Source organism: Rosa chinensis, chromosome 1 (genome assembly GCF_002994745.2).
Source record: "Rosa chinensis cultivar Old Blush chromosome 1, RchiOBHm-V2, whole genome shotgun sequence".
Lineage (NCBI taxonomy): Eukaryota > Viridiplantae > Streptophyta > Magnoliopsida > Rosales > Rosaceae > Rosa > Rosa chinensis.
The window spans coordinates 58,668,539-58,696,196 of record NC_037088.1 but is presented as its reverse complement, the minus strand read 5'-3'; the positions used below and the strand labels follow the sequence as shown (position 1 = coordinate 58,696,196).

At 40.2% G+C, this 27,658-nt stretch overlaps 3 protein-coding genes and 1 long non-coding RNA gene across 4 annotated transcripts; all 4 read left to right on the top strand.

The window, feature by feature from the left end:
• The first annotated feature begins 400 nt into the window (after nucleotides 1-400).
• LOC112170859 (serine/threonine-protein phosphatase PP1 isozyme 4) lies at nucleotides 401-1,605 on the top strand. The gene is made up of 3 exons (XM_024308145.1): nucleotides 401-593; nucleotides 723-1,306; nucleotides 1,390-1,605. Exons 1-3 carry the CDS (start codon nucleotides 416-418, stop codon nucleotides 1,603-1,605), a joined length of 978 nt encoding a protein of 325 aa, XP_024163913.1. The 5' UTR covers nucleotides 401-415.
• Nucleotides 1,606-2,333: 728 nt separating this feature from the next.
• Nucleotides 2,334-6,478, top strand: LOC112182849 (serine/threonine-protein phosphatase PP1 isozyme 4). The gene is made up of 4 exons (XM_024321401.2): nucleotides 2,334-2,712; nucleotides 3,845-4,404; nucleotides 4,495-4,717; nucleotides 6,077-6,478. The coding sequence occupies exons 1-3, from the start codon at nucleotides 2,511-2,513 to the stop codon at nucleotides 4,681-4,683; spliced, it is 951 nt and encodes a 316-aa protein (XP_024177169.1). The 5' UTR covers nucleotides 2,334-2,510; the 3' UTR covers nucleotides 4,684-4,717; nucleotides 6,077-6,478.
• A 759-nt stretch (nucleotides 6,479-7,237) lies between these two features.
• Nucleotides 7,238-11,871, top strand: LOC112182848 (protein NEDD1). The gene is made up of 10 exons (XM_024321400.2): nucleotides 7,238-7,616; nucleotides 7,787-7,899; nucleotides 7,997-8,257; nucleotides 8,365-8,469; nucleotides 8,872-8,937; nucleotides 9,097-9,318; nucleotides 9,647-10,219; nucleotides 10,348-10,947; nucleotides 11,133-11,309; nucleotides 11,385-11,871. Exons 1-10 carry the CDS (start codon nucleotides 7,460-7,462, stop codon nucleotides 11,490-11,492), a joined length of 2,382 nt encoding a protein of 793 aa, XP_024177168.1. The 5' UTR covers nucleotides 7,238-7,459; the 3' UTR covers nucleotides 11,493-11,871.
• A 1,047-nt stretch (nucleotides 11,872-12,918) lies between these two features.
• Nucleotides 12,919-13,709, top strand: LOC112181896. The gene is made up of 2 exons (XR_002929177.2): nucleotides 12,919-13,056; nucleotides 13,308-13,709. It is a non-coding gene; the product is annotated as an uncharacterized LOC112181896 (long non-coding RNA).
• The last annotated feature ends 13,949 nt before the right edge of the window (nucleotides 13,710-27,658 follow it).

Sequence of the window (27,658 nt, the reverse complement as noted above, 5' to 3'; positions counted from 1 at the left end):
TTGGCCACTAGCTAGATCAGGTACTAATCACTTGACCTCATCCTGAGTTTCGATGGGTTAGTTTCAGTTGTTAACACGAACATGAGTGGTGTGATTCACACAAGCGTGAAGTGTGTCACTTTCGCTGTAGACACAGACAATAAGAATGTACAGAAGAACATGAGCTTGGCCTCAAACCCATACTGTGATGGTAGCATTCCTTGCTTGCCAATGTCGAGCTCTGCTGCCAAGGTGCACAAGTCAAAGTCATATAGTAGTTATCGTTTTATGCGCATTGTAGCTGTGAATTGCAGTAACCAAGTGATCAGAGACACATCTCCTGAAAGAATATATCTCCTATGCATACTAGGAAAAATATGAGATGTTAAAGAAGAATACAGAATGCACTGCATCTGCTTCGGAATGGGTTGGAGGAATGTTCCCTGGCATACTGGATGATGTAATCAGACGTCTCACAGAGGTCCAATCAGAAAGGCCGGGGAAGCAGGTCCATCTCTCGCAGTCTGAGATCCAGCAGCCTTGTGTAGCTTCCAAAGACATCTTCCTTCAACAGCCCAATTTGCTGGAGCTTAAAGGCCCTGTCAGTATTTGTGGTATGCTGCCATAACACACATAGTAGTGTTCTCCTGGTCAACAATCTGAATTGACTTCTTCATACTAAGAATTTCTAGGAGTGAATTTACTTGAGAAGATTTTCTTAACATTCTCAATTCCAATTTCAGGCAACATCAATGGGCAATACTCTGACCTGTTGAGGCTCTTTGAACATGGTGGTTTTCCTCCTAGTGCAAATTATCTATTCCTAGGTGGTTATGTGGATTATGGGAAGCAAAGTATAGAAACAATGTGCCTCTTGCTTGCTTATAAAATCAAACATCCGGAGAACTTCTTTCTCCTTAGAGGGAATCATGAATGCGCTTCTATCAACCTAAAACATGGATTTTATGATGAATGCAAGCGGAGATTCAATGTGAGAATATGGAAATGCTTCAATGACGACTCTTTTAACTGTCTTCCTGCGGGAGCTCTTGTAGATGACAGAATATTATGTGTGCATGGTGGTCTTCCGCCCGATTTGGAGAACTTGGATCAGATCAGAAACTTGCCTCGTCCTAGTAATGTCCCTGATACCGGCTTGCTTTGTGATTTGCTCTGGTCAAGTCCTTGTAGTGATGTTAAGGGATGGGGAACGAACAAACAGTCAGAACACATTGAACTCCCATTCTCTTACTTAACCTTTGGGTCTGATAAGGTGACAGAATTCTTAATGGAGCATGATTTGGACCTTCTTTGTTGTGCACAACAGGTTACACACTTTCCTTTTAACCCTTTCAATCTGCTAGAACTACTCATTTTGTACACTGAAACAAAGTTTTTTGGATCCTTTAGGTTGTGGAGTGTGATCGCGGTTATGAATTCTTCGCCAACAGCCAACTTGGTACAATTTCATCAGCCCCCAACTTCCGCAGTGAACATAACAATGCTGGAGCTATGATGCATGTAGATGAGACCTTAATGTGCTCCTTCCAGATTCTCAAGGCAAAAGTCAAGAGATCTGTGTTCAATTTTTCACCAGTAACAAGAGCATTTCAGAGAAATCCTTAAATGAATGAATTCAAAACTTTGTAAATTTTATTGTTTGGATGTTGGTAAAGAATTTCGAAAATGAGACTAGCCATCTACTGTTTGAATAGAACTTGAATTTTTTTACAACATTTCATAGTAATTGAGGATCAAGATAGCAAAGAATGAACAACAACGACGGTACATGGGTAAATGAGGTTCTACTAAAATACCAAATTTGATATACCTCCCCAATTTTTTTTTTTTTTGGTAGCATTCGGGATCTAAATTTTTAAAATTCAAAAAAACTTAGTTTCATGTAGGCTGTAGCATAGCCTTATTTTGACGTAGCCTAATTATTTCTCACAACAATGCCATCTCTCTTGTGACATGAGCCTAACCATCTCTCCCGACCACGTGACATTGTGACCCGAACCCAACCACATCACCTCAGCCATCATAAACAAACCAATGGTGCACTGTGGCCCTCTTCTCTCTTAACCTAATCGGATAAACCTTAAAACCACCAAACGACGCCGTTTCACCAACTCATCCAACATATTTATAGGCGCCTCCGTCACATAGGAGTTGCAGCCGTCGCCCTCTTCAATGCTTTGACGCTTTCCTCCCTCCAAAAAAAAAAAAAATTCCCCTTTCCTCTTTTGAATTCCCCCTCTTTTTTTTATTTTTTAATATCCCAAGAAAAATAAAAAAATGTAAAACAATAAAAAAAAAAATAGAGTAATAGACCCACCAAACACCAAAAAAGCCGAAGCCCAAAAAGCGAGCCTCCACAAAACAGCTGAGGTAGTAGAACCAAAAAAAAACAAGAAAAGAAAGAAAACCCCAGTTTCAATTTCTTCCTCTTTTCTCCTCCCTCTTCTGGTTTTCTAGGGTTTCTTCATTCAATCGGAGCCGTCCGGCGAGGGATCTGAGAATCGAATCGAATGGCCACGCAGGGGCAGGGAGCGATGGACCCTGCCGTGCTCGATGACATAATCCGACGGCTCACCGAGGTCCGATTGGCCAGGCCGGGGAAGCAGGTCCAGCTCTCCGAGTCCGAGATCAAACAGCTCTGTGTTGCTTCCAGGGAAATCTTCCTCCAGCAGCCCAATTTGCTCGAGCTTGAAGCCCCAATCAAAATTTGCGGTACGTCGGAGTTATTACAGACTCGGATACATTGATGGAGTTGTGAAAGTATTGGAATTTTTTCCTTGGTTTTTGATTGGTGAAGAATTGGGTTGATTTTTTAGTCTTCTATGGCTTTGATGGTGATTTTGTGTGTGTTTTTTGGTTGGGTTCTCATGGAATTGTTGATGGAGCTCTTTGTGGTTAATATTATAGTTAAATGGGGACTGTTCATGTATGTGTTTTTTGTTTTGAAGTTTTGAGTTTGTATCAAGAACATAAAATTTTGGTGTTTTGAGTGGCTTAGAGAAGCGATGATTTGTGCCAAGCTGCATTACTAAATGATTTGGTTGTTTAATTTGTTCTTTGGTTATAGAAATTTTTTGGTAAAGATTTCTCCTTTAGCCCTTTTTTGTTCGTCACGGATGCTGTGTTAGTTGTGTGGTAATTTATGTAGCTTTGAATGATTGTGGATAGTTGATGGTGCTGGCTGCTACTTTGAGGTGATTTACGCAATCATTTATCATTGTTGTGTTGGAATTGCTAATTTGCTCACATTTCGTGCAAGCAAAAGGATGTTCGTGTCATACTCTCTGTATCTGTTTAATTGCTACACGAGTGCACACAGAAGTAACCAGCTTAAAATTTTAAAATGTCGGCCACCATGTTTGTTCCCTATTTATGACTGTTTTCTTCTTCATTAAAATCCCTGATGTGTTATATGTTGCGTTGCTTGAAAATAATGGTGGTTTTTACTTTCTACTGCTACCAGAGGGAAATCAAGATTAACTTTTTTTTTAATCAAACACCATTGAGAATGAAATAGTGCAACTTGGAAGGTGAATATGGGAAAGTACATATGTTTTTCTCGTTTTATTTTGTGGGGAGAAGGTGGAGGGCGGATGATTAGGGGCATGCAGTTTAAACCATAAGGTCTTGTCATTTGGGTTCCTTAGTTTTGAGGGAGCAAATCATCTGAGGCTTTGAGAATCATTGATATTTGGAAAAAGGATTACCAGATGCTGATACACACAAAAGCCTCTGCAGCTATTATGGAAGTTATTATTGCGACTGTTCTGTTAAATTCATTGTTGTAGTCATCTTATGTTTCTGGATTGTGTGTTTCTGACAGGAATTTTCTTCTTTATTTCAGGTGACATTCATGGGCAATATAGCGACCTATTAAGGCTCTTTGAATATGGGGGCTTTCCTCCAAGTGCAAATTATCTGTTTTTAGGTGACTATGTGGATCGTGGCAAGCAGAGTTTAGAAACAATATGCCTCTTGCTCGCGTATAAAATCAAATTTCCAGAGAACTTTTTTCTTCTTAGAGGGAATCACGAATGTGCTTCTATTAATCGTATATATGGTTTTTATGATGAGTGCAAGCGCCGGTTTAATGTCAGACTTTGGAAATCCTTTACCGACAGCTTTAACTGCCTTCCTGTGGCAGCTCTTATAGATGACAAAATATTATGTATGCATGGTGGTCTTTCCCCTGATTTGACAAATTTGGATCAGATCAGGAATTTACCTCGTCCAACTGCTATTCCTGATACTGGCTTGCTTTGCGATTTGCTCTGGTCAGATCCTGGCAGAGATGTTAAAGGATGGGGAATGAATGATAGAGGAGTCTCCTATACGTTTGGCCCTGATAAGGTTGCAGAATTTCTAATGAAGCATGATTTGGACCTTGTTTGTCGTGCTCATCAGGTTATTGACTTTCCTTTTCTTTATTTGCAGCTTTTCAATGTGTTAACTCATGCTACCCGTGTTAGACACTGAACAAATTTTTTGGTTTAGGTTGTGGAGGATGGTTATGAATTCTTTGCCGACAGACAACTTGTTACAATTTTTTCAGCCCCCAACTACTGTGGTGAATTTGACAATGCTGGTGCCATGATGAGTGTGGATGAGAACCTAATGTGCTCTTTCCAGATTCTTAAGCCAGCAGAGAAAAAAACAAAGTTCATGGTGTCAACAAAAATGTGATGATTGCAATATCACTGCTCCGGTCTTGATCCAGGTTAGCTTATTGTTGTTGCAGTTTGTTCCTTTTGGCATTTATGATTTTTATGTTTTTCTCATGTTCATGCTCATGGGTTTACTAGTTGTGTGTGTATAACTGTTTCGTGTCTGTGTCATGATGTCTGCTATTGTGTAGCACTTTTCAGGTTGTACATTTGGAAAGATGCATGTATGCATAACTGCATATATCAATATTATTACGAAAAGTACTTTTCATCTATGATTCTTCCTATCCTTTAAGGAAAGTTGTGCAGTTTTTGGAGGACTCTATAAAAATATAAAATTCAATTGATTTCCTATACAGTCTTGTTATTGTGTATTTTCCTTTAATTTCTTATCGTGGTTGTATTAACATCATTTTAGATAACTTTACCATTTTTAACATACCTGTGAATTTTGATATATGTAATTATAGAAATGAACTTGTTTGAAATTTACTCTAAAAATTACATGTACTCGGTTCAAATGTCACAATAGTGAGAGCTCATTCTAATCCTTTTCAGCCAATTTATATGAGACATTGTTACTTGAAGTGTTTGTGTGGACTGGATACTACGTTTGCCTTTTGAAGAAAGCAAAATCACTGTCCTTTACTCCTTTCAATGGTTTAAAGATGCGTCGAGGCTGTGAAAAAAAAAAAAAAAATATATATATATATATATATATATATATATATATTACTCACACACACAGATGTCTCTGCTGGTATCTGGAACTATTTAGTTTGGCATTTTCTGTTTTTGTAGAACTCATCTTAATATGTCATCAGAGCCAGTCAGTTCATGCTTGTTATTTTTGGCTTGAAGCCATTGCCTCCGTCTTACTTTTGAATAAAAGGAGCTAATGATTTAATCTTCTGATCTTGCTAGCTACCTTTCTTTTCACTCATAAATTTGGTAAAAAATTTCCTTAACCAGTTGGCAAGGTTCCTATGAGGAGTGATTGATGAGTGTGAGGATACTTGGTTGAGACATAAAAGATACTACTTATGAGTAATTCATTACACTCAAGATGCAGTTGGCAAGTATACTTGGTGTCTAACTTATTGACGCCGTTCATTGGCTCCATAGTACTGTCAAAGGATCAGTGTCATCTCATAAATGTAAAGCCAACTCCGTGTATTTCTGCCCTTCATATAGATGGTCAATTGGCCCAATCTCATACCAAATGCTTTAGCACTGTTTCTGAAGAGCCTGCTCATAGAAAGATCATTGTATGTCTGCTGTATGCATCCAATTTGTGTCAAATGTGTGCCCACTTTAGTTGGTAGACCACTAGGTCAATTGACACCATGTCGCATGGTCTTATTGTGCTACATATAAGTTTTGCAGGCAATTTATATATTTATCTTTTGCAGGCTATTTTCTTTTCCCATTTTTTTCTTGGGCAAATTGGCAGAAAATCAAGGTTGCCAACTTCAGAACTTTCCTGATCCCAATGATGGGGAGGGGCCATAGAAATTGGAAGTTGGAGCAAATAGTCTGGAGCGGTGAGGGGCAGAAGATTTTTAATATTTCCTCGTTCACTTTTCTCTGTAATGCTTATTCTGCAACATTTGTGTACATATATTTGGTCTGGCAACTCATTGTTGTGCTTTCCATTGAGGCCAACATAAACGGCATCATTTCACTCCTTCAAGGATTCTTCGGTTTTCTCAGACTATTAGTTTTAACTTATTGATTGAATTTAACTCTTTGTATTCGTGCCTTAGGCTTATTTTGATTATAAAAGATGGTCGACTGTTGTCAATTTTGCATCATTATTGGGGGTCAAAGCATTATGGTTATCCATTGATGTTTATAACCTCAGAGCATTTGAGAAAGAAATTGGTCTGTTTATTACCCGACCTCATTGGTGACATATATCCTCTTAAAGAGAGGAACTGGATTTGTCAAAACCCATCAGTATTGCGTTAGATGAAAATTTTATGCTAAAACCAAGTCCTAACCTTGCTTATGAAATCCAGTTTTGAATCCAGTGTTAAACAACTGCTTCTTATTCTTCTTCTCTTGGAAATTTGATTTCAGTTTGTGTTATCAATTACCACTGTTTCTTAAAAAAAAAAAAATCAATTACCATTGTTTTTTTTCTTTTCTTTGTCTTCTTGCACTTTGTTCTCTCATTAAACAAAATTTGGCAGCGTCAACATGGACAATGGATTGAAAACATTTGCAAACCAAAAATGATATTTACTCATAATTTTTAATTTTCATGCTCTTCCGTTCATGGGATGTTGCGACTCATCCTGGAACTTTATTGCAACCGATAATTTGGTAACTAAAACATTTCCATAGTTACTCAATCAAATACTTCATCTGACATCTCAATTTCTTATCAAATACACCACTAAATAATTCGACCATATTTGATTACTAATGAGAAAAATGATTACATATCAATGCAATACTTGCTCAGTAATATAATTACATAATAAATATTTTTTTTATGTTACCCTTTCGTATAAATACATGTCACAAATTCATTTTACAACGCATTTTAAATTTTTCGCCCTCTCTTTTTTAGTAGGGTTTGGTTTTTCTAATCCAAAAACCCAAAATTCAAATACAAACTTACAAACCAAACCCTCTTTTCATTTCCCAATTCAATTCTCTTCTTCTTTCACTCCCAAAATTCCCCACAACCATAACCGCTTCATTTCCCGGCAAATCGGAGTCCGGATACCTTCCCGTTGAAGAAAAGGAGAAACCGAATCGGAAAACCTGGTTAGAAAACAGCGATAATGAACATAGTGGATCCGTCAGTGACTTTACTGGCCGCAAGCGGCGGCGACACCGTGAAGCTCTTCGACGTTTCCGTCAAGTCCGGCGATCCATGCGTCTCCAGCTACATTCCTTCTCCCGGTTGCCACGTCAACTCCGTCAAGTGGAACCACACCAGTTAGTCACTCTCACTCTCACTTTTGTTCTTCATTGGCTGATTTGATTTTGATGAATTCGAAGACGGTTATAGATTTCGTTGCGTTTGGTTTCGAACTTTGCAACTGTTTTTATTAATCAATAGTTTTTTAGGTGAATTTTGTGTTCAATGTGGGTTGTGATTTTTGCAGATTTGGTTGTGGTGAGTGCCGGAGATGATAAGAAGATATCGTTGTGGCATAAGAATGGGCAGAGCTTGGGGACTATTCCGGTGGCCGGGACGGACAGTGGTGACAACATTGAGGTAATTTTGTTGTGTAACTGAGAAGATATGGTGTGATATTGGATGTGAAGTGAAATGCTTGGGAGAATGAGTTAACTGAGTGGAGATGTTTATACAGGAGTCTATATCGGCGCTTAGCTTCAGTAACAAGGTTTCGAGATATATATGTTCTGGTGGGAGCGGTCAGGTTGTGAGGATATGGGATTTGCAGAGAAAGAGATGTATTAAATGGTTGAGGGGCCACTCGAGTACTATTACTGGCGCAGCGTACAATTGCAAAGATGAGCACTTGGCTTCCATCAGCCTTAGTGGGGATCTCATAATCCACAACCTGGCATCTAGTACAAGAACAACCGAATTCAAGGACCCTAATGGACAGGTTGTTTTCTCGCTGTCTCTCGCGGCTTTTTCTTGTCCCTGTGGTGTTTGTGGTTTTGAGGCTTTGGCTTGCAAGCTAATTGTTTGTTTGCTGGCTTTTAAGACCAGGTACTAAGAGTGCTTGATTATTCCCGGATTAGCCGACACCTTTTGGTGACTGCAGGTGATGATGGCTCTGTGCATTTGTGGGACACAACTGGTCGTAGCCCAAAGGTTTGCATTAGGTTAATGAATCTCTCTGAATGTTAATGAACTCTGTGCTGGGTTGTCCTGATCTTTTTGTTTGTAAACTCCCATTGCATTAATGGAAACTAAAATCTGTTCCCAATACACATTTGTGAAACAGGCTTATTTGAAGTAAAGAGAAATCCCATGTCTTACAAGTTTTCAATTTCTTTTTCTTCTTCTTCTTCCAAGGGGGGCATTTATTGTCCTTTGAAAAGAGTAGTTGTAAATTATTATCCTTTGATTAACTTTTCTGTTTATCATTTCTGCATTATTAAATCTAGAGATAGTCATAGTTGAAAGATGAAAAGTACTTATTCTCAATTCTCTTGTTTTGTCTTTGGAAATATAACTGGTTTTTCTTCTCCTTTTCTTTTTTCAAACTTGCAGATTTCTTGGTTGAAGCAGCATTCTGCACCTACTGCTGGTATCAGTTTCTCACCGTCAAATGACAAGGTGGCATAAGTAAATATTAACTTTAATATTTTGATTCATTATGGTTATAAGACTAGAAGGCTATTTTACCACTCTGAAGTTGTGGAGTTTTATAATCAGAATATTTGGAAATATATTGCTTGTGCATTCTGATATTCAAAATGCCTTTTCTCTTAACAGATGTTTGCTAGTGTCGGGCTCGATAAAAAGTTGTATACTTACGACTCAGGGTCTAGGAGACATTCATCTTGCATCTCCTATGAGGCACCTTTTTCTGCATTGGCATTTAGAGATGATGGCTGGGTACTAGCAGCTGGAACAAGTAGTGGTCGTGTTGTATTTTATGATGTCCGTGGTAAACCAGAGCCTTTTACTGTTCTTCGTGCTTATAATAGTTCAGAGGTAAATCTCCCTCCCTCTCTCTCTCATATGTATATATTTGTATTTTTTTGTTCACACAAAGATTTGAATTTATATGTCAACCAAAATGTGTCTTCACTATGTTTTACTAGTCAGTTACACTATTCATCACATTATTACAAGTCTTTGCTGGCAAAGATCAAAACCAGGATTCTTGTTTTGAGGCAGAAAATAGTGCATTTAACTTTCAACAGACAGTCTGCATAAATAACATTTTTTTCCCCCTCTTTTTCAGCCAAAGATTTGAATTTATATATCAACCAAAATGTTTCTTGACTTTGTTGTACTAATCAGTTACACTATTAACCAGGCTGTTACAAGTTTATGCTGGCAAAGGTCGAAACCTGTTGTTGTAAATGAAAGCAGCTGTTCTGTTGAGACTGCGCTTTTAGGAGATGCTGTTGAAGATTCAATCCTTATGCCTGATCCACTTCCTTCTGTGACTTCATCAAACCTTTCTCTATCTATGGCAGTATCTAGTTCTCGGAATCCAGGCCGTTCTGGTTTATCTGCTGATACATTTTCAGTTACAGCAACTGGCAGTGGATTAGCGTCAACCACACTTAATGTTTCTACTGCAGAGGATACACCACATCGTGGGCATTTGTGGCCAGGTGGAACATTGTCAAGATTGCATGCTCCTCGATCTACTTTTAACTTCAAGGATGATATGGAGGTATTTTCCCCTCTTGTGGATGTTCATCCTATCACACCTACACTTGACAAGCTGTGGGATGATCATGACAGATCAAAGAAGGATAGTGTAGATAAGAAGCCTTCATCACTATTATTTCCCTCGTCCAGTAGGAGGTTCCCATTGGCAGAGGATGTGTCAAGTGATCATCCAATATTTGATTGGAAGCCTAGCTCAGCTTCTAAACAGGTGTCACATCCATATAACTCTAGTATTTCTAGATGAATGCCTAATGTGAAATATTTATCTTTTGAATTTCATTAATCCAGTGCACATAAATTGTTTGCATGATGGTTTTACATTATTCCTTGGTGCAGGATGACAGCAAATCTTCATTTGCTCGATTAGAATCAACTCCTGCTCCATATTCCAAGAGTGAAGACTCATCCATCACCCCTCCAGAAGCTTGGGGCGGCGAAAGATTATCTGATAAGTATACCAACCTGCTTCAGCCAAACATTATGCCATCTCGCTTTGGGATGTCAGCTCAGACATCAGGATCACTTATATCTGGATTACCAGATACATCCTTATCAACAAGTCAGACAAGTATTAGCTCTACAAGCTTAAACTATGCGAATATGCGCATTAAAGATGTCTCTTTCAATCACGAGAATTCCTTGGGATTTCCAGAACACGTTAACTCTAGTGCCATGCCTATGTCCCCTGGTAGCAAAGGGATCATGGGACAGTCTAGCCTTGATTCACCAACATCGTCTTTGACCCTCCATCGGAGATTCTCTACTTATGCAGAGAGGATAGGCACTACATCTTCCTTCAGTGACCGAACATCACTCGCAGTGGGTTCACCAAAAACAAAGAAAACAGGAGCTGAAATGAGAGAATTGTTAACTAGCTTGGTGTCAAAGTCAGATACATCAACTGCCACAGAATCAGGGATTCTTCCAGCAATGAACGTAAGATGTCTTTGATTTATTAGATAAGTTATTGCCTAATTTTGCATATGAATTGGCATTCAAAAGAACAATAGAAAAAAAAGTGATGGAACTCATGGGAATAAGCCATTAAAGAAGTTTATTATGTTGGCTTTGTTCTGCCATACTAGATTATTATAGTACACTGAATGACAATACTTTTACAGGGAGGAACCTCACAACTGCAGAAGGTCCCTCAACAAGATGCACAGCAGGGAAATTCCTTTACATTTCAGATTTTTCAACGTACTCTAGAAGAGACTCTTGATTCCTTTCAGAAATCAGTACATGAAGATATGAGGAACCTTCATATAGAAATTTTAAGACAATTCCACATGCAAGAGGTATGCATCTGCTATTGCTCTGGCTGTTCCCTTTTTGTGTTTAATTTTCCTCATTCATTTTCTAATAATTTACAGACGGATATGTCAACGGTAATGAGTAAAATTTTGGCAAACCAAGCTGAGCTAATGGAAGAAGTTAAATCTCTGCGGAAAGAAAACCAGCAACTCCGGCAATTGCTTTGAGCCCTGTGAAGATTGTATTTAGTGTTAATGATTTTGTGGATTAGAATATGTCCTTTGTTTGTGTTTTACAATTTGCTCTTCGTTAATGGGCTTCTGTTCAGTAGAACGTTTGGGGGTGGTTTCTTTCCTAGTTTAGGGTTTCCTCTTCAGCAATGACACATTAGGCATATTGTATATTATAATGGAACATCATGATTTTATGATGTTCAACCTCAAACGTGCCACTGCTGAACTTTTTTTATTACCACCTCTTTGTCTTCTTTGTTTTGTCAAGTATACGTTTTCTGGTATGTTGACAGTTGCAATTATCAATTGAACATGAATAGCACATGGTTGCCTATAAGTAGGGCTAGGATTTCGCGAGTATTTTGATGCTGTAATCTATAAAATTATATTAGTTAGTATGTCTCGGATTCCAGTTTCAGAAAAGGGGAAGGCCCCTGTGCTGGAGTCTGAAGTCTGTACTATGTTCGTCCTGTCCAGAGTCCAGAACTCCAAATTTACCACGAAGATGTCAATTTGCCATCTGTGGCTCTTTCCCTAGCCTGCCTCCATTTTTTTTGCCAAAAAGCAAGTGTTCTTATACAAGAGCAGTAATTAGTTAGGTTCGTTTGGTTCAGTTTGGGGTGACTTAATTTAAAGGGAAATGATGCTTGATGAAAAAAAAAATGCTTATGGTAAAAAATTTAAAAATAGCTTACAGGTTTGCGATGTTGTTTTCATAAGCTAAAATCTACTGATGCCAATTGTTTAACTACAAGTAGAGCTGTTAAAATCTACGGTTGCTTATTGTTGAGTGGATGATATTATGACTTACGAGACATAGTAAAGAACATTTATATAAAACAGAGAGTTAGAGTCTGGATCTGGTTTTATGGGTGAAAATGTTCTTACTTTCACACTAATTTTTTTCAGTCTCAAGTAATGATTTTAAAACACTTCTTGGAATAAAGGAATTGCAAAATCATGATGCAAATTTTGTCTTTTTACGATTTTTTTTTTTAAAGTTGGAAAACAATGAATTTATTTAAAAAAAAATTATTTAAAAAAATTCGTTTCTCATTGGTGCTCTAATCTCCTATCCAATCTAATCTAGTCTAATCCAATTTGAAATCCAAGATCCAACCTTGTCTGTTTTCAAAGGCGTTGCCGAGGCGCGCCCGGGGCGCGCTTCGGTGTGGGGCGACAGGAAATTGCCTCGCCGGAGCAAAATGAGGCGTGCTGCTGGAAAAGCGTCGCCTAGGCGACGGAGCGACGAATTTGTGCAGAGGCGGCGCCTCAGGCGAAGGCGATGAAGAAGAAGACGCGAGGTCGTGAGTTTTTTTTTTTTTTTTTTTTTTTCATTCAGTCAAAACGACGTCGTTTTGACATTTTTTTTTTTTTAAGTCCCCATACGGCACCGTTTCTTCTATGTCCTCTTTAACCCCAGAACAGATCGCAACTTTGATCCAAAAAAAAAAAAAAGATCAGATCGCGACCTACTTTGATAGCAGAACGCAGCGCAGCCAAGGAAGAGTGGAAAGACGAGTGTGTGGGTGCGTTGCTTGGCTGGTGGATCGACTAGGTACAAATTGCAATCTCACTTCACTTCTCTTTTCTTTTTCTTCTTCAAGTGTTGGTTTGATTGAGGAACCGATGGTCTTGGTTCCATCTCAATTTTGTTTAGCTTGATTCTTTATTTTTCTTTTCTTTTTTTCATATTCAAGTCTTGGTCTGTTGGTGTGTTCCTTTGCTTGCGATATTAGATCAGTCTTGGTTAGTTGTTTACTATTTACATATATATCAAATAATTTTAATCTCAAATCTTATATCTAGGTTAGGTAAGATCCAAGAAGAAAATGAGAAAACTTGCTGCATTACTTAGGGATGAAGATCATGAGATAGAAGACCTTACTTTGCCTTCCCATACTGATGCAGCATTGGACATTGATGATTGTGATGATATTCATGTGGGTGTGGATGGATATGATGATTATGAATTGGAAGAATGAAGTGCAGTTGTTATTTTCGAATTAATTTAGTATGAACCTATGTATTATTGAATTTAATGTTATGGGAGTGCTTATTTAGAACCTTATTTAAGTATATTCATATTATTTATAAATGTAATGTATTATTATAATAATTACGGGAAAGGCTTCGCCTCAATGCCTTGAGGCACTCGCCTCGCGAGGCTATAGTCGGTCGCCTTCGCCTTCGCTTTCGCATTTGAAAACATTACTCTACTCTACCAAACGCGGCCTAGAAGTCTTGTACAGTTGTACAGGAAGACATGAGAAACCTTCATTTCTATAATTTCATATAGCAGAGGGACGCCTCACGCCCCTGCTATATATCGCTTTTGGTGTTTCCGCTCTGCTTTTTGTTTTTGTTTTCCTAATTCATTTTTTGAAACCCAGCTTTTTTTTCTTGTCAAAGCAATCAAACTCTCCGCCATGCACATTGGCATTATTTTCCCCACTTTTTCCTCGATCAAATTACAATGCTTCTAGACTGTCTACCCTTCTCTTTCCCACTCGGGAAAAAGTATCAAAAGAGTAGAGACCTTTTTTGAAATTTGTCGACAATGAATCAGAGAAGTCAATAATAAGGTGAAATTATTACAGCAATACAGGGTTGTGGAAACAGTAGGCACTCAAACAACATTCCCTCATTGTTCCAGAACATGTTGCGAAAAAGGATCGAGTTTTGCAGCAGAAAAACAGGGGACTTTTACTTATGCCTCACTTCTTGACTAATCTCAGTACATTACCAAAAACATATAACGAATCAGTTTCAAAAACCATATAAATAAACCAGAAGAGATTTTGAAATTGGGGAACAAGTACCTATGAGTAAGGATTGCCTCCGACGACTATGGAAATTGATCAGTCACAACCAAGGAAATTCAATAATGATAAAATTAGTTCCATTGCTAAAATTTATCATCATTCCACCCAAAATATATGTAATTATGCATCTCCATAGATACATTCACACATACATAGTTCATGAGATATTTGGATTAATTAATTTTGTATTTAGCATACATGATTTTCTCCTCATATCAATCATACTCCCAATTATGCATATTGACATAGCCAAAGTGCCCCTTTATCCCCACAAAGGTCGATGCTTTCAGATTGTCTTCACTTTTGTTTTCCTGTGTGTGATTCATAGCACTCAGAAAAAGTATTGAAAGAGCAGAGACGTCTCTTTATCTCTTCAATAATTTATTTTGGTCCATGACACTCCAAAGCAAAATCAACATCAAATCTAATCCAGCATAGAAACGTTGATGTCACAAAGGGCCAACTACGGTCGCAGAGAACAAATTCTATCACCATTACCTTGAAGCCGAAAGCAACATGTTCTTTGCTCTTTAGAGCATCTCCAACCGTAAGAATTATTTTGTAGGTTTTTATTTTTTAATCGAAAGAGGTCAACCCGATTTTATAATTCAGCAAGCAGTACCAAACGACACACCCCCATGGAGTCGTCAATAAAGAGTCGTCCTTTAGGACTTACAGAGAACCTATTCTAAGAAAATAGAAAACTCCACAATCCAGATTACACCCACCTTTTAGGAAATTCACGCACCATTATTCTAACAAAATCTAAGTACTCAGAAGTTTTTTAAAAATAATTCAACCAAGCACTAGATTTTGCAACCCAAATTAATATTAAAAATTACTAGTAGTCATAGCTTCCTTAAAAGAATAAGGAAGGATGACTAAACTTAAAACAGAAAAGAAAATAAAGAAAAGAACCCGAAGGGCCTTTTGGCCCCAAAGCAACCCAGTCCAGTTCCAGCCCAATAACCAATATGGAGTCCAACAATCCAAGGTTGCAGAAACCCTAGAAGACTCCATCAAGGTTACCTCCCAGCTGCCGCCTCCACCTTGACCACCGTCGTAGTAGTTTTCGTCGGGAGAAACTCCGCCATCGCAAAAACTCTTACACAAGCCTCCAAAACTAGACAAACAGTGATCTGGGAAGTGAACTGAGAGACCTCTCAGCCACCAAGCAGCGCCATCGTCCACTGAGAGACAACCCTCGTCCGTATAGATGTCGGGGTCGCCATCACCCTTGTCCACCATTCTACCACCCAAAATGCCAATAAGCAAATTTGGCTGGACTGCAGCAGACCGCCACACCACCACCTAAGCAGACATCTTCACCGCATTTGGTCTGTTACCCGAATCCGAATTGGACATCAAAATCCCAGACCTGTCGTCAAGGCAGACCATCGGCTCCCCATCGCTTCCAATAACGAAGCAATCCAACACCAAACTGTCATCAAGAGAAATTAGAACCTGAGACGATCGATGCCGAAGTCAGCACCCTCCCAACGACCACGACGGCGAAAGCAATGAACAGCCAAAGGCCCAGAGATAGGGAAAAATGTCGACGAACCTCACCACCGCTACCCTCACACCAACCAGAAAAGAGGGACCAGTGCCCTGCCCACCTAGTTGCAGATGCACCACCAACCATGGTGATGAGATTTTGTCGAAAACAGCAGTCTTCGAGTAAACCCTAGCAGAGCTAGGTCAAGGGAAAAAATATAGAGAATTAGATCCGGCTAAAAACATATAAATAATGTAGTTAAATATAGTTAAAATTGTGAAATATAGCTATTGATTTAAGAATGTTGCTTCAGCAGTAGTAACTATTTATAAATAATATACTATATTTTATCCAATCATAAACTGACATGTAGACAAAAGAGGAGAGAGGAATATAACTTTTGCTTTAGCTATGCATGATTCTCTAGCTAAATATAGCTAGCCAATTTAGCTAAAGCTAAATTTAACTTAGCAATAGATAGTCTGTTAGAGTTGAATTTTGCTTTAAAAATAGTTATACATAGCTAAAATTTGAATTTAAATAGTCTGTTGGAGATGCTCTTACTAGCATCTTCGTTTTGATACATTAGAAATTCAGTGTCGGCGGTGTGAAAATATCACTGATTGCAATCATTACATTGGTAAGTCGCGTGACACACATTGAGCTGAGACATTAAAGCCCCGCATTAGGCTGAGAGTCTGAGACTATTAATGCAATATAAAGATGGGATAGCACGCCAGTTCAACAGTTGCTACGCCTACGCCATGGCAGCAAAGGAATCACTGGATGCACTTATGCAAAGGAAGGGATAAGTTTCCTTTAGAAGTCTTATGCAGGAAGACACGAGGAACCTTCATTTCTATAATTTCATGTAGCAGAGGAATGCACCTGCTATAGTGCTATATATCGCTTTTGGTGTTCCCGCTTTGTTTTTTTTTTTTTCCTCATTCATTTTACGGAACCATTAAACAGGCCAGTTACAAAACCATTATTTCCAGGGGCGAAAGGAAGTAGAAGGCTATATGGGCTCAAGCCTAGACAATATTTTAGGAAAACCTTTAAGTATATATATCTATCTCTAGCCCATACCAGCTCGTGTATTCCCAGTCTCCCACAGCAGCTCACAGCCGCACACTACTCAGTAGGTCAGATTTGTGCGTTTCGATGGAGCCTCACACTACTTATCTTCGAAAGCGAAATGCCTTAAGCAATCCACACCTAAATTCCCTTCTTGTGGAAAATCTCACCCCTCAGTAGCCTCAGTCTGCGATGCAGACCAAGGAATCTCCAAAGCAACAAGAGCCTCACACTACTTATCTTCGAAAGCGAAATGCCTCAAGCAATCCACACCCAAATTCCCTTCTTGTGGAAAATCTCACTCTTTGTTGTCCAGTAGCCTCAGTCTGCGACTCAGACCAAGGAATCTCCAAAGCAACAATCTTTCTTTCGATGGAGCCTCACACTAGTTATCTTTGAAAGCGAAATGCCTCAAGCAATCCACACCCAAATTCCCTTCTTGTGGAAAATCTCACCCCTTATTGTCCATTAGCCTCAGTCTGCGACGCAGACCAAGGAATCTCCAAAGCAACAAGAGCCTCACACTACTTATATTCGAAAGCGAAATGCCTCAAGAACTATAGATTAATTTTTATTCTTAGTAATATTGCTTTTTAACCCATCTAAAAAATTCTTGTATGCATCGGTAGTCTGATGAGTGACACAGTATCTATTAGGTAATCTCAACCCACATTATTGGAGGGTAATAATATGATTATTGGGGGGTAATAATATAATTATGAGAGGCAATAATATGATTATTAGGGGGCAATAATATGATTACTAGGAGACAATAATATGATTATTGGGGGGCAATAGTATGTTTACTGGGCATTATTAGGGGGCAATACAATCAGACGCCGGAATCCGGTCACCGGTAACAGGAGTCCGCGGCTGCCACTGGTGACCGGAGCACAGTAAGATGGAGGATGACTTCTCTCTCTAAGTGAGAAAGAAGGAGATGGCAAAAAAGTCACAAAGATAAATAAAAAGAATTAATTGAGTCTTAGGGAAATAATCTCTTAGAGTGTTTTGGGTAAATGGGGTTAAAAAACTGTTAGTGGAGCAAGTGGGCAATTTTTAAGCTAAAATTGGGTAAATGATCATTTCCCCTATATTTTTTGCCCTAATACCCATTCAAGTTTTTTTTTTAAATTTTTTTTGTTTATTTTTTAGACAATTTGGCCCTCCCTCTCTTTGTCACTTAGAGAGAGAAGTCATTGGAGATTTCACCAGACTTTGGTCACCGGAAAACCTCGTCGGAGATCTCATAGGTCACTGGAGAATATTATTGGGAAAATGTCTATTTACCCAAATTTGAGCTACACTAACCTCACTTACCCAAACATCTTATAAGAATTCTGTTCTGTAATCCTAATTTATAATTTCATTATGGATCACTATTTGGTAAGAGCAACTCCAACAGCTTCCCTATAATTTTTGTATTATAGAAAAGCAAAAGTCAAAGCTTTAAGCAATTTTTCATTCCCAACTCCATCAAAATATCTATTTTACAGCAATCTCTAAAATTTCCATAATCTTCCTTAAAATTTTAGAGATTGTTGTAAATTTAGAGAATTTTATTTTCTTTTTCCTCACTATCTCTAAAATGGGGATAGTTATAGGGAATCTGTTAGAGTAAAAGTGACTCATTTTTTCTTAAAATACAAAATATATATATATATATATATATATGGGGAAGCTGTTGGAGTTACTCTAATATGGTTCTTAATACACCTCTTCAAATATTTTATAAAACAAAGTTCTATTGAACAGACGATTTTGTACCCTATTTCATTGTATTTAAGTTCATTATGAATGAAGTTCTCTTTCAATAAAATTAAAAAAAAATCTCCCACTATATTATTATCTAGTGACATTCGTGCTTATTTTGTAAGTGGAAGATCGTGAGTTCGACTGAAGAACTCAGTAGGAATGTTATCAATTGTTTATTAATCCTTAATGTTTATACTAAAAAAAATGCAAAAATGTGCTGTGAGGAAATGTAGTTTCATTCCTTGAAGGTTCCAGTCCTCTTCCCAGTAAGTACGCCCATGCACCAACACTCAGTTCAAACACATGCCTACGCAAGAAAGTGCAAATAATTAGTTGCACTTGACCAAGATGAAAATTTATGAGTTCAGACTCTAGTTCCTCTCACTAGGTTGAGAGCGTCTCTCTCTAGGAATAGAGCCCACCCCCACTACCAATAGTGAACACCCCACTCCCATCAGTGGACTTCCCGGAATTAGTTCTGAACCTCTGCTTAACTGCACTGGATCTGCTTCAACCACCTGGTCACTTCAACCACCTCCGCCGTTTGGCCATTACTACCGACCATATCCCCACTTTACTAGGATCCCCAGCTTCTATGCCATTACTTTTCATGTCCATCCAACGTGCTCCGCCGCATCGTCTTCACTCGCAATCAATCCCGACTCCAACTTCAGTTCATCCCCCCCCCCCCCCGTTTTTCTTCAGTCCGCTTCAATTTTCCAGAAATTTCGTAGTCCGTAGCCTACCGAATCTCATCATCATCAGTCACACACCGTTTGTCCCCTGCAAGAAGACCCGGCAAGGCCTAAATCTGGTCATACCAATCAAATCGCATTCAAACCATGCAGATACCCTCTTCTCCCAATCCAAATTTAAGGCCCTATATCCATCACAACCTCTATATAAAGTCAGTCGAACGATCAGCATCATACTCAAGCATAAACAACTTCATGCTTAATCACAGTCAATACACTGCTCCACAAAAGTTCTTCCATCGATCGCCTCTAAAGTCCTTAGCTACCCACATGGAACCTAACCAGAATGTTAACCCAAACCCAGAGAATGTTAACCCAAACCCAGAGAATAATCCAAACCCGGATGATCAGGTCCTTGATCTGAATCAGCCGGATCCCCAAGTGGAACAACCACTCACCCTACTTGGCTTCCTTGTAGCTGAAAAATTTCTCAACGTTGCTGCGGTGATCCGGATCTTGACCTGTGCTTGGGCTGATCTTGGGGAGGTCCACATTGAAGCTATCAGGGATCACTGAACTTTCACCATCACCCCTATGGAAGCGGAAACTGGACACCAAATTTTGAATAGAGGACCCTGGTCGGTCATGGGACACACTATCTGCATCAACTTGTGGCCTCTCGACGCCAGACTTGAGGATGTCCCGGTCCACCTTTTGGCTATCTGGGTTCAAGCTCACGGCCCGGGGCCAGATGACTCTAGCCAATACTCATACTCTGGGAGCAGTTGCAGGTACAGTTCTTAATGTTGAAAATCCTAATTCTGTCAATGGATGGAGGGGTTTCCTTTGAATCCGGGTGAACATAACACACAAAATCAGGTGGCCCGGGGGTGTGGATCAGATGAGGCTCCAGCCCTCCACTCTGGATTGAGTTCAGATATGAAAGAATCTCTCTACTCTGCTACAACTGTGGCCGACTCAGTCACAGTGAACGTTTCTGCAATCACGCTCGATCCTGAAGAGCTGAGCAATTGGGAGTGTGGATGATAACGCCGGCTGCTAGACGGCTGACTTCGGGCACCCAATCTGTTGGGGATCGGGGATGGGATCGCTTCCATGGACAGTGTTTCCAAGCCAGGCAAAGCAGCCAACATTACTCCTCCTCATACTCGATTCCCCATCCCCTGATCCAAGCCCCTAAACAATTTTTCAACACCAACCGGCCTCTTCGTCGATCTACTCTTGTGATCACTGAAAACCCTCCGTCACAGGAAACGGAGGTCCGCATTCCCGAAACCCTGCCTACCACCCAGGTGGCCTCCTCCTCTACTGAAACTCTTGACAAAGGTAAATCTGTGATGGTTTTGATGATGATCTGGTTGTGGATGCATGCCAAGATGGAATCTCTGGCTGTTGCTATGGATCACCCCCAACTTTATTCCCCACCTTGGGCCCATCGGGAGATATCAATATGGGACACACCCAATTTATCTTTGATAACTCAATCTGTGAGTTTGTCCCACTACCACCACCTCACCCTTACACACCCAATCAGACACATAACCCTATCCAAACACAATATGCCCCACTCCATTTGTCCTCCACTACCCATCTTCAGAACCCGAACCTTCCTGACTTTTCAAACCTACCCATCATCACATCCACTACACAAGCGGCTCCCAACCCAACACATTCACAAACCATAACCATACCTCTTGCATCACCACAAAATGACACCTCCATCACTGGGATTGCATCCTTTCTCGACTAACTCCGCCTAAAACGTATTGCTAAGGAAATCCCAAATGTTTCTGATCGGAAGAGTAAGAAATCAAAGATCAGATCTTTATCCGATTTCGATCCAGAGCTTTCCTTGGCTTTTGCTTCGGATCTTCACCAAACCAGTTTGACTCCTGCTAGTTTCTTGTTCGATGATTCGAGTCCTTACAGATCTGTTGCTGCTCGGAAGACTAGAGGAAGGGGAAGAACCCGTGGTACCAGAGGTGGTGGTCGCGGTGGACGCCGAAAACTGTCTGATCCAGCTTCGGCAACTATTCCTGTGAGGGGAACATCGCAGTCTGAAAGGGAAGCCCTCCAAAGAGAAACCCTTGCAACTACTGAAGGTCTTTCTGTGGTACAACTAATTTTAGCAGAGAACTCTCACCCGACTCGTGCACCACTGGATCTCAACTCATTAACCCACCACTCTTCAAGTCAAATCACACCGGTTCAAAGCTCTGGTATTCATGGATCACTTCTCATCCAAACTTCGGATCAGAACATACTTCTGGCTGGAGACTCTCAGGATTTTGTGTTGCCTCCTCCTACCCTCTTGGCTTTGGAAGATGATCCTTTGCCTCCTTCTGAAAACCCCCAAGCTGATCTTGTCCCTCGGACGGATCAAGGCACCGGTGACTGGCCTGATGCAGTCACGGGTCCACCATGAGGTTCATTTCCTGGAATTGTCAGGGCCTGGGGGCGGACCTGACTGGAAAAACAATTCGACGTTTGGTGAAACGTTATAGCCCCTCTATGCTTTTTCTTATGGAGACTCGGCAGCAGGAACCGGTGCTTAACCTTTGGAAGAATAATCTTCGGTTTGATCAGATGTTTGTAATCAATCCAAATGCCAATGGTAGTGGTGGCCTTGCTCTTTTCTGGGACAATACTGTCCATGTTTCCAGTATTTTCGGCACGGTTAATTATATTAATACTTCTGTTTGTTTTGTTTCGGAAGCTTTTCATTGTAAGATATCATGGTTGTATGGGAATCCCCATGTTAATCAAAAAAATGCTTTCTGGCGTTCTTGTTACACCTCTTTTCATGCAATCTCTTCCCCATGGCTGTGTCTGAGTGACTTCAATGAGATTCTGTGGCTACATGAAAAATGGGGAGGCCTTGCTCAACCTAGATGGAGAATGCAGCTCTTTCAGGATTTTCTTTCTCACTGCCAACTTTCTGATCTCCTTTTTCACGGACCGGAGTTTACCTGGTTTCAAGGAAAGATTGGACAGGGCTTTGGTTAATAACTCGTGGATTGCAAATCAATGTCGGTCCCAGCTCTTCCATCTCCCTCTCCTTGGCTCGGATCACAGTCCCATCTTGCTGGACACCAGCCCTGCTGAAATTAAGGATCCACCTCTATTCCGGTTCGAACAATTATGGACCAATCATCCTACTAGTTTTGACATTGTCAAATCAAATTGGCAGACTGACTCTGATGCTCCCAATCAACGCTGGATGACCAACCTTCATCACTGTAAGTCTGCCCTCACTCTCTGGGCGAAGAACATCTTCCTAAATTTTGGTAATCAGGTCATTCTGAGCCAAAACAGAATTGAAGATTTACTTGACATGGAAAATTGTGAGGTTCAGGCTGAAATTTCCTCTATTACTGCACAAATTACATCCTATTGGTCTCTTGAAGAGGAATACTGGAACCAAAGATCCCGTATCTCTTGGTTGGCCAGCGGGGACCTCAACACTCACTTCTTTCATCAGTCCACCTTGATGCATCGAAGACGAAATAAGGTTCTGCGCATTGATGATGGCAATGGTATTTGGCTCACACGGGAATCTGATATTGTAGCACACATGAATAATTTCTATCGTGATATGTATCGAGCAAGCCCTACTGATCACTTGCACACTGTTATTGTCACGCCCCGAATTTTGAATAAACAATTCAAATCCGAGACATGAATATATAACTATAACGCAAAACTCTCAAATTACAAATTTCAAATTAATTATTACAACTCACTTATACAAAGTAAATTGTAAAGCTCCAATTGAACTTAACTCACCTCACTATTACAATCACTGTAAAACTACAACAATTACTCTAACCCGCACGATCACCGCCCTGATTCTCCTAACCGGCAAGATTTCCCGCTACACAATTTGAATAGTGTACCGGGAGTTGCAACAAAACAAAACCCAGTAAGCTTTTTGCAAAGCTCGTATGAGTAAACAAGAAAGGAATGTTGATTTTATAACACATTTATTTTATCTCAAGTGAAAATCAACAATCAAAACATTTGTGATAAAACATCAAACAAAACACGGGAAAACCACAACGAATACTTTTCTACAAATCTCTACCCACAATACTACCACTTTGGTCCATCCCAACTGTTTGGACCCAACACCAACAACACATTAGAGTTCTAACTACCTTGTTACCTGTCATCTCGGTTATTATTTAACCGGCGGTCTTCGGACACCCTGTCCTCAGAGCACTACATCTCGGTTATTATTTAACCGGCGTTCTTCGGACTCCCAGTCCTCAGAGCACTACATCTCGGTTATTATTTAACCGACGTTCTTCGGACTCCCCTTCCTCAGAGCACGACATCTCGGTTATTATTTAACCGGCGTTCTTCGGACTCCCTGTCCTCATAGCACTACATCCCAACACTCTATACATCCCCCGATGTCCATCATAAAATCCACATAACTCAGTGATCAAAATCATCACATATAAATATGGTAATTCTCGTATAAAGCCACATCTCAAACCATAATAAATAAATCATCACAATTCCACACTCTTCAATGTCACACCATTCCATATATATATCCACGTAAATATATATATATATATATATATACATAATCATCCGCTCAGGGATAATTACTAATACCAACTATAGTTCACGCAAGAAAACAGGACATTCATTTTGTATAATTTAAAATCATTTTACTTACCTATGGACCGTAGTTGATCAAGTCCCTATGATTTAAAACAAATATTTATTCCATAAATATTTTTCACACAATTACGACAAATAATTTAATTAAAAGTACTCGGTTCGTAATATGAACGCGTGAGGTTTACTCACCTATAATCCCGCTGCGTCTTCAATTTCACAATACACACCAAAACCGCTCACCAAGGATGACCATCAATCACCTAGTCAAACATGATCCTAACTTAGTCAACAACTCATAAACAAAATTAAACGATGATCCAACGGTCGGATCCGAAAATAAGAGTGATCCAACGGTCGGATTCGAAAATAAAGACGATCCAACGGTCGGATTAGAAAATAAAGGTGATCCAACGGTCGGATTCGAAAATAAAGACGATCCAACGGTCGGATTCGAAAATAAAGGTGATCCAACAGTCGGATTCGAAAATAAAGACGATCCAACGGTCGGATCGAAATTATATGATTATCCAACGGTCGGATCCTCACGGATCGCCCTTAGGATCATCCTCCAAAAATATCACGAAGATCAAACGGTCGGATCTTCCTGAATCGTCCTTATAAGCATCTCCATAAAATTTCATGAAAATCCGACGGTCGGATTCTCACGAATCGCCTTCCGAAGCACTAAATCACAATTATACGAAGATCCAACGGTCGGATCTTCACCCGTGACCTCACAAAGTCACCGGGACAGTCATACGATCAACATATTAAAATTTGAAGTAAAACCGATGGTCTGATCTTCAAAGATCGAAAACCGAAGATAAACGTAAAAACGTAAATCCACTATTCATCAACTTTTTCCAAAATAACCTTATAATATATCAAAACACTCGTATGGATGCATAGATGAATAAACTGAAAACAGAAAGCAAAAATATGGCCGGACGCGCCGCCACAAGAGCAGTCAAACCGGCGGTCAACGGCGGGTCAACCACCTCCGATGGCAAAGTGACCAACTACAAACTTCTTTAGAATTAAAGGGTGATCAACTTTCGTAACTGGAGCTAAGTCTGATTCGGCCTAGATCGTCCTAGATCAAGCTTTGAAGTTTGGATTAATCTGGAGCGTCTGATCCAAACCCAGATTCAACCAGAACCGTCCAAAAAGTCAACGCTTAATCTAGCATTCAATACACAAAATCGTGATGAAAGACTTACATAGGGATGATCAGCATGAGGAGGAGATCATGAAAATGGGAACGATCGGCCCGTGCATCGCCGGAAAAGTCGTTTTCCGGCCGGGTCCGATCGGACGAAACTGGACCTCCTTCGATCCAGCGTTCGGGGCAGTGGCGGAGCAAGGTGACACCAGAGGGAGGCCGAGCTTGGAGCTGCGATGCCAGGGGAGCCCGGGTCTGGGGCCGGAGGTGGCCGGAGGGCCGCCGTTCGGCCGGGTCGAGTCGGAGGAGATTTTCCGGGTCTGAGGAGACGCGGAAGAGAGAGAACCGGGGGAGGGGGGGGCTCTTTAGCAAAAAACGTAATTTTTGGTCCTTTTCAAAAAAAACTGAAAATTTCCTTATTTATAGAAAATTCCCAATTTTCAAATATTCATAACTTATTCATACAAACTCCAAATATTGCGTTCCACATATGCACGCGATCTTATCGACGATCTCTACAACTTTCGTGAAGGAAGTTTTCCCAAATTCCAAACGTATAAAAAGTCACTTTTTGAGACCCCCCTAAATGACTTCGATTTCAAAATAAATTCGTTCGAACTAATTTCACAACTCCTCAAAGCTTCGTACTTCCTTCCATGACTATGAAATCATTCTAAAATGTCCTCGAAAAATAATTTGGGTTTTCGGGGTATTACAGTTATCAGCTCTGTTGATCAAGTGGTAACGGTGGAAATGAATATGGCTCTGTTGGCAGATATTACAATTGAGGAAGTCAGAGAAGCTGTTTTTGATTTGGGAGCACTTAAGGCCCCTGGTCCTGATGGGTTTTCATGCACGTTTTATCAAACATATTGGGATATAGTGAAGCATCTTGTTTTTGAAGCTACATCTACATCCTTCTCTACTTCCACTATTCTGGACAGCTTCAATAGTACTTTCATTGCTTTAATACCAAAGGTGGAAGTCCCTCAGTTTGCATCTCAGTTCAGACCAATCGCTCTTTGCAATTTTGCCTACAAGATTCTTGCCAAGATCATCTCCAACCGACTTAAGCTCTTCATGCCAACTCTCATCTCTGACAACCAATCAGCTTTCGTTCCTGGACGACAAATACAGGACAACATTTTGGTTGCTCACGAACTCTTTCACCATCTAAAGCTCCTCAAATCAACCAATAGTACGGGTGAATTTGCTCTCAAATTGGACATGAATAAAGCTTATGATCGTGTTGATTGGAACTTCCTACAACAAGTTCTTCTCAAGATGGGATTCCACCCAATGTGGGTCCGGATGGTTATGGCTTGTGTTACATCTGTTTCGTACTCTCTTTTGATCAATGGTTCACCGGGCCGGCGGTTCAAACCGACAAGGGGACTAAGGCAGGGCGACCCCCTCTCTCCTTTCCTCTTTTTATTTGTCAATGATGTTTTGTCTTCTATGATCAGGAAAATTTGTGATGCCAACTTACTGGATGCGGTTAAGTTGAACCCTGACGGCCCTTTGGTTAGTCATTTATTCTTTGCTGATGATTCGATCTTTTTCCTCAAGGCCACTCTTTACAATTGTGAGGCATTGTCGGATACTCTTCACCATTATTGTAGTGCATCAGGTCAATCCATCAACTTGGAAAAATCATCACTCTTCTTTAGCCCAAACACATCTCCTGAGATTGTACACCTTCTCAGCGCTATCATGGGAATTCGTACGGTTCTGAATCCGGGCTCATATCTGGGTCTTCCGACCATTCGGGGAAGATCCAAAGTTTCTGCTCTTACTTATGTTAAAGATAATTTATCCAAAAAGATTTTGGGTTGGAACAATTCACATCTTACACAGGCTGGGAAAGAAATTTTGATCAAATCTGTGGCCATGGCGGTTCCGGCTTACCCGATGTCGGTGTTCAAATTTCCCAACACACTATGTAACAAGATCAATTCTGTTCTAGCGAACTTTTGGTGGGGTAGTTCCTCCTCCTCGGGAATCCATTGGAAAAATTGGGGTTCTCTGTCACTCCTAAAATCCGAATGAGGGATGGGATTCCGTGGTTTAGCTGATTTCAATCTTGCTCTCTTGGCCAAACAGGGTTGGCGTATTCTCTCCAACCCGAATGCTTTGTGGGTGTCTGTGCTTAAGAGCCGCTATTTTCCCCGGTGCTCATTTCTTGAAGCTACACAGGGATCCTCCCCTTCCTGGGCCTGGTCTAGCATCCTTGCAGGCCGTGAATTACTATGTGCGGGTTCTATTTGGCAGATTGGGTCGGGCCATAATATTGATTTCTGGGGGGATAACTGGATACAGAGGTACCCTTCTTTCAACCTTCTATCTCACATGCCTACTGATGCACCATTTGTCTCAGTACATCAGGTTATTGACAGACGAAATGATTCATGGAACCTGGGTTCTTTATCTAACAATCTGCCGGCTGCAACAATTGTTGCAATCAGGGCAACCCCTTTTGGCTCCCTGAATGA

What these genes read in the sequence shown, in the direction of transcription:
- LOC112170859 (XM_024308145.1), top strand. Translation starts at nt 416, where the DNA reads ATGTTCCCTGGCATACTGGATGATGTAATCAGACGTCTCACAGAGGTC. An exon ending in AGGCCCTGTCAGTATTTGTG is followed by an intron (nt 594 to 722) that starts GTATGCTGCCAT and finishes TTCCAATTTCAG; the next exon opens with GCAACATCAATGGGCAATAC. An exon ending in TTCTTTGTTGTGCACAACAG is followed by an intron (nt 1,307 to 1,389) that starts GTTACACACTTT and finishes TGGATCCTTTAG; the next exon opens with GTTGTGGAGTGTGATCGCGG.
- LOC112182849 (XM_024321401.2), top strand. Translation starts at nt 2,511, where the DNA reads ATGGCCACGCAGGGGCAGGGAGCGATGGACCCTGCCGTGCTCGATGAC. An exon ending in AGCCCCAATCAAAATTTGCG is followed by an intron (nt 2,713 to 3,844) that starts GTACGTCGGAGT and finishes TCTTTATTTCAG; the next exon opens with GTGACATTCATGGGCAATAT. An exon ending in TTGTTTGTCGTGCTCATCAG is followed by an intron (nt 4,405 to 4,494) that starts GTTATTGACTTT and finishes TTTTTGGTTTAG; the next exon opens with GTTGTGGAGGATGGTTATGA.
- LOC112182848 (XM_024321400.2), top strand. Translation starts at nt 7,460, where the DNA reads ATGAACATAGTGGATCCGTCAGTGACTTTACTGGCCGCAAGCGGCGGC. An exon ending in TCTCACCGTCAAATGACAAG is followed by an intron (nt 8,938 to 9,096) that starts GTGGCATAAGTA and finishes TTCTCTTAACAG; the next exon opens with ATGTTTGCTAGTGTCGGGCT. An exon ending in GACAATTCCACATGCAAGAG is followed by an intron (nt 11,310 to 11,384) that starts GTATGCATCTGC and finishes AATAATTTACAG; the next exon opens with ACGGATATGTCAACGGTAAT.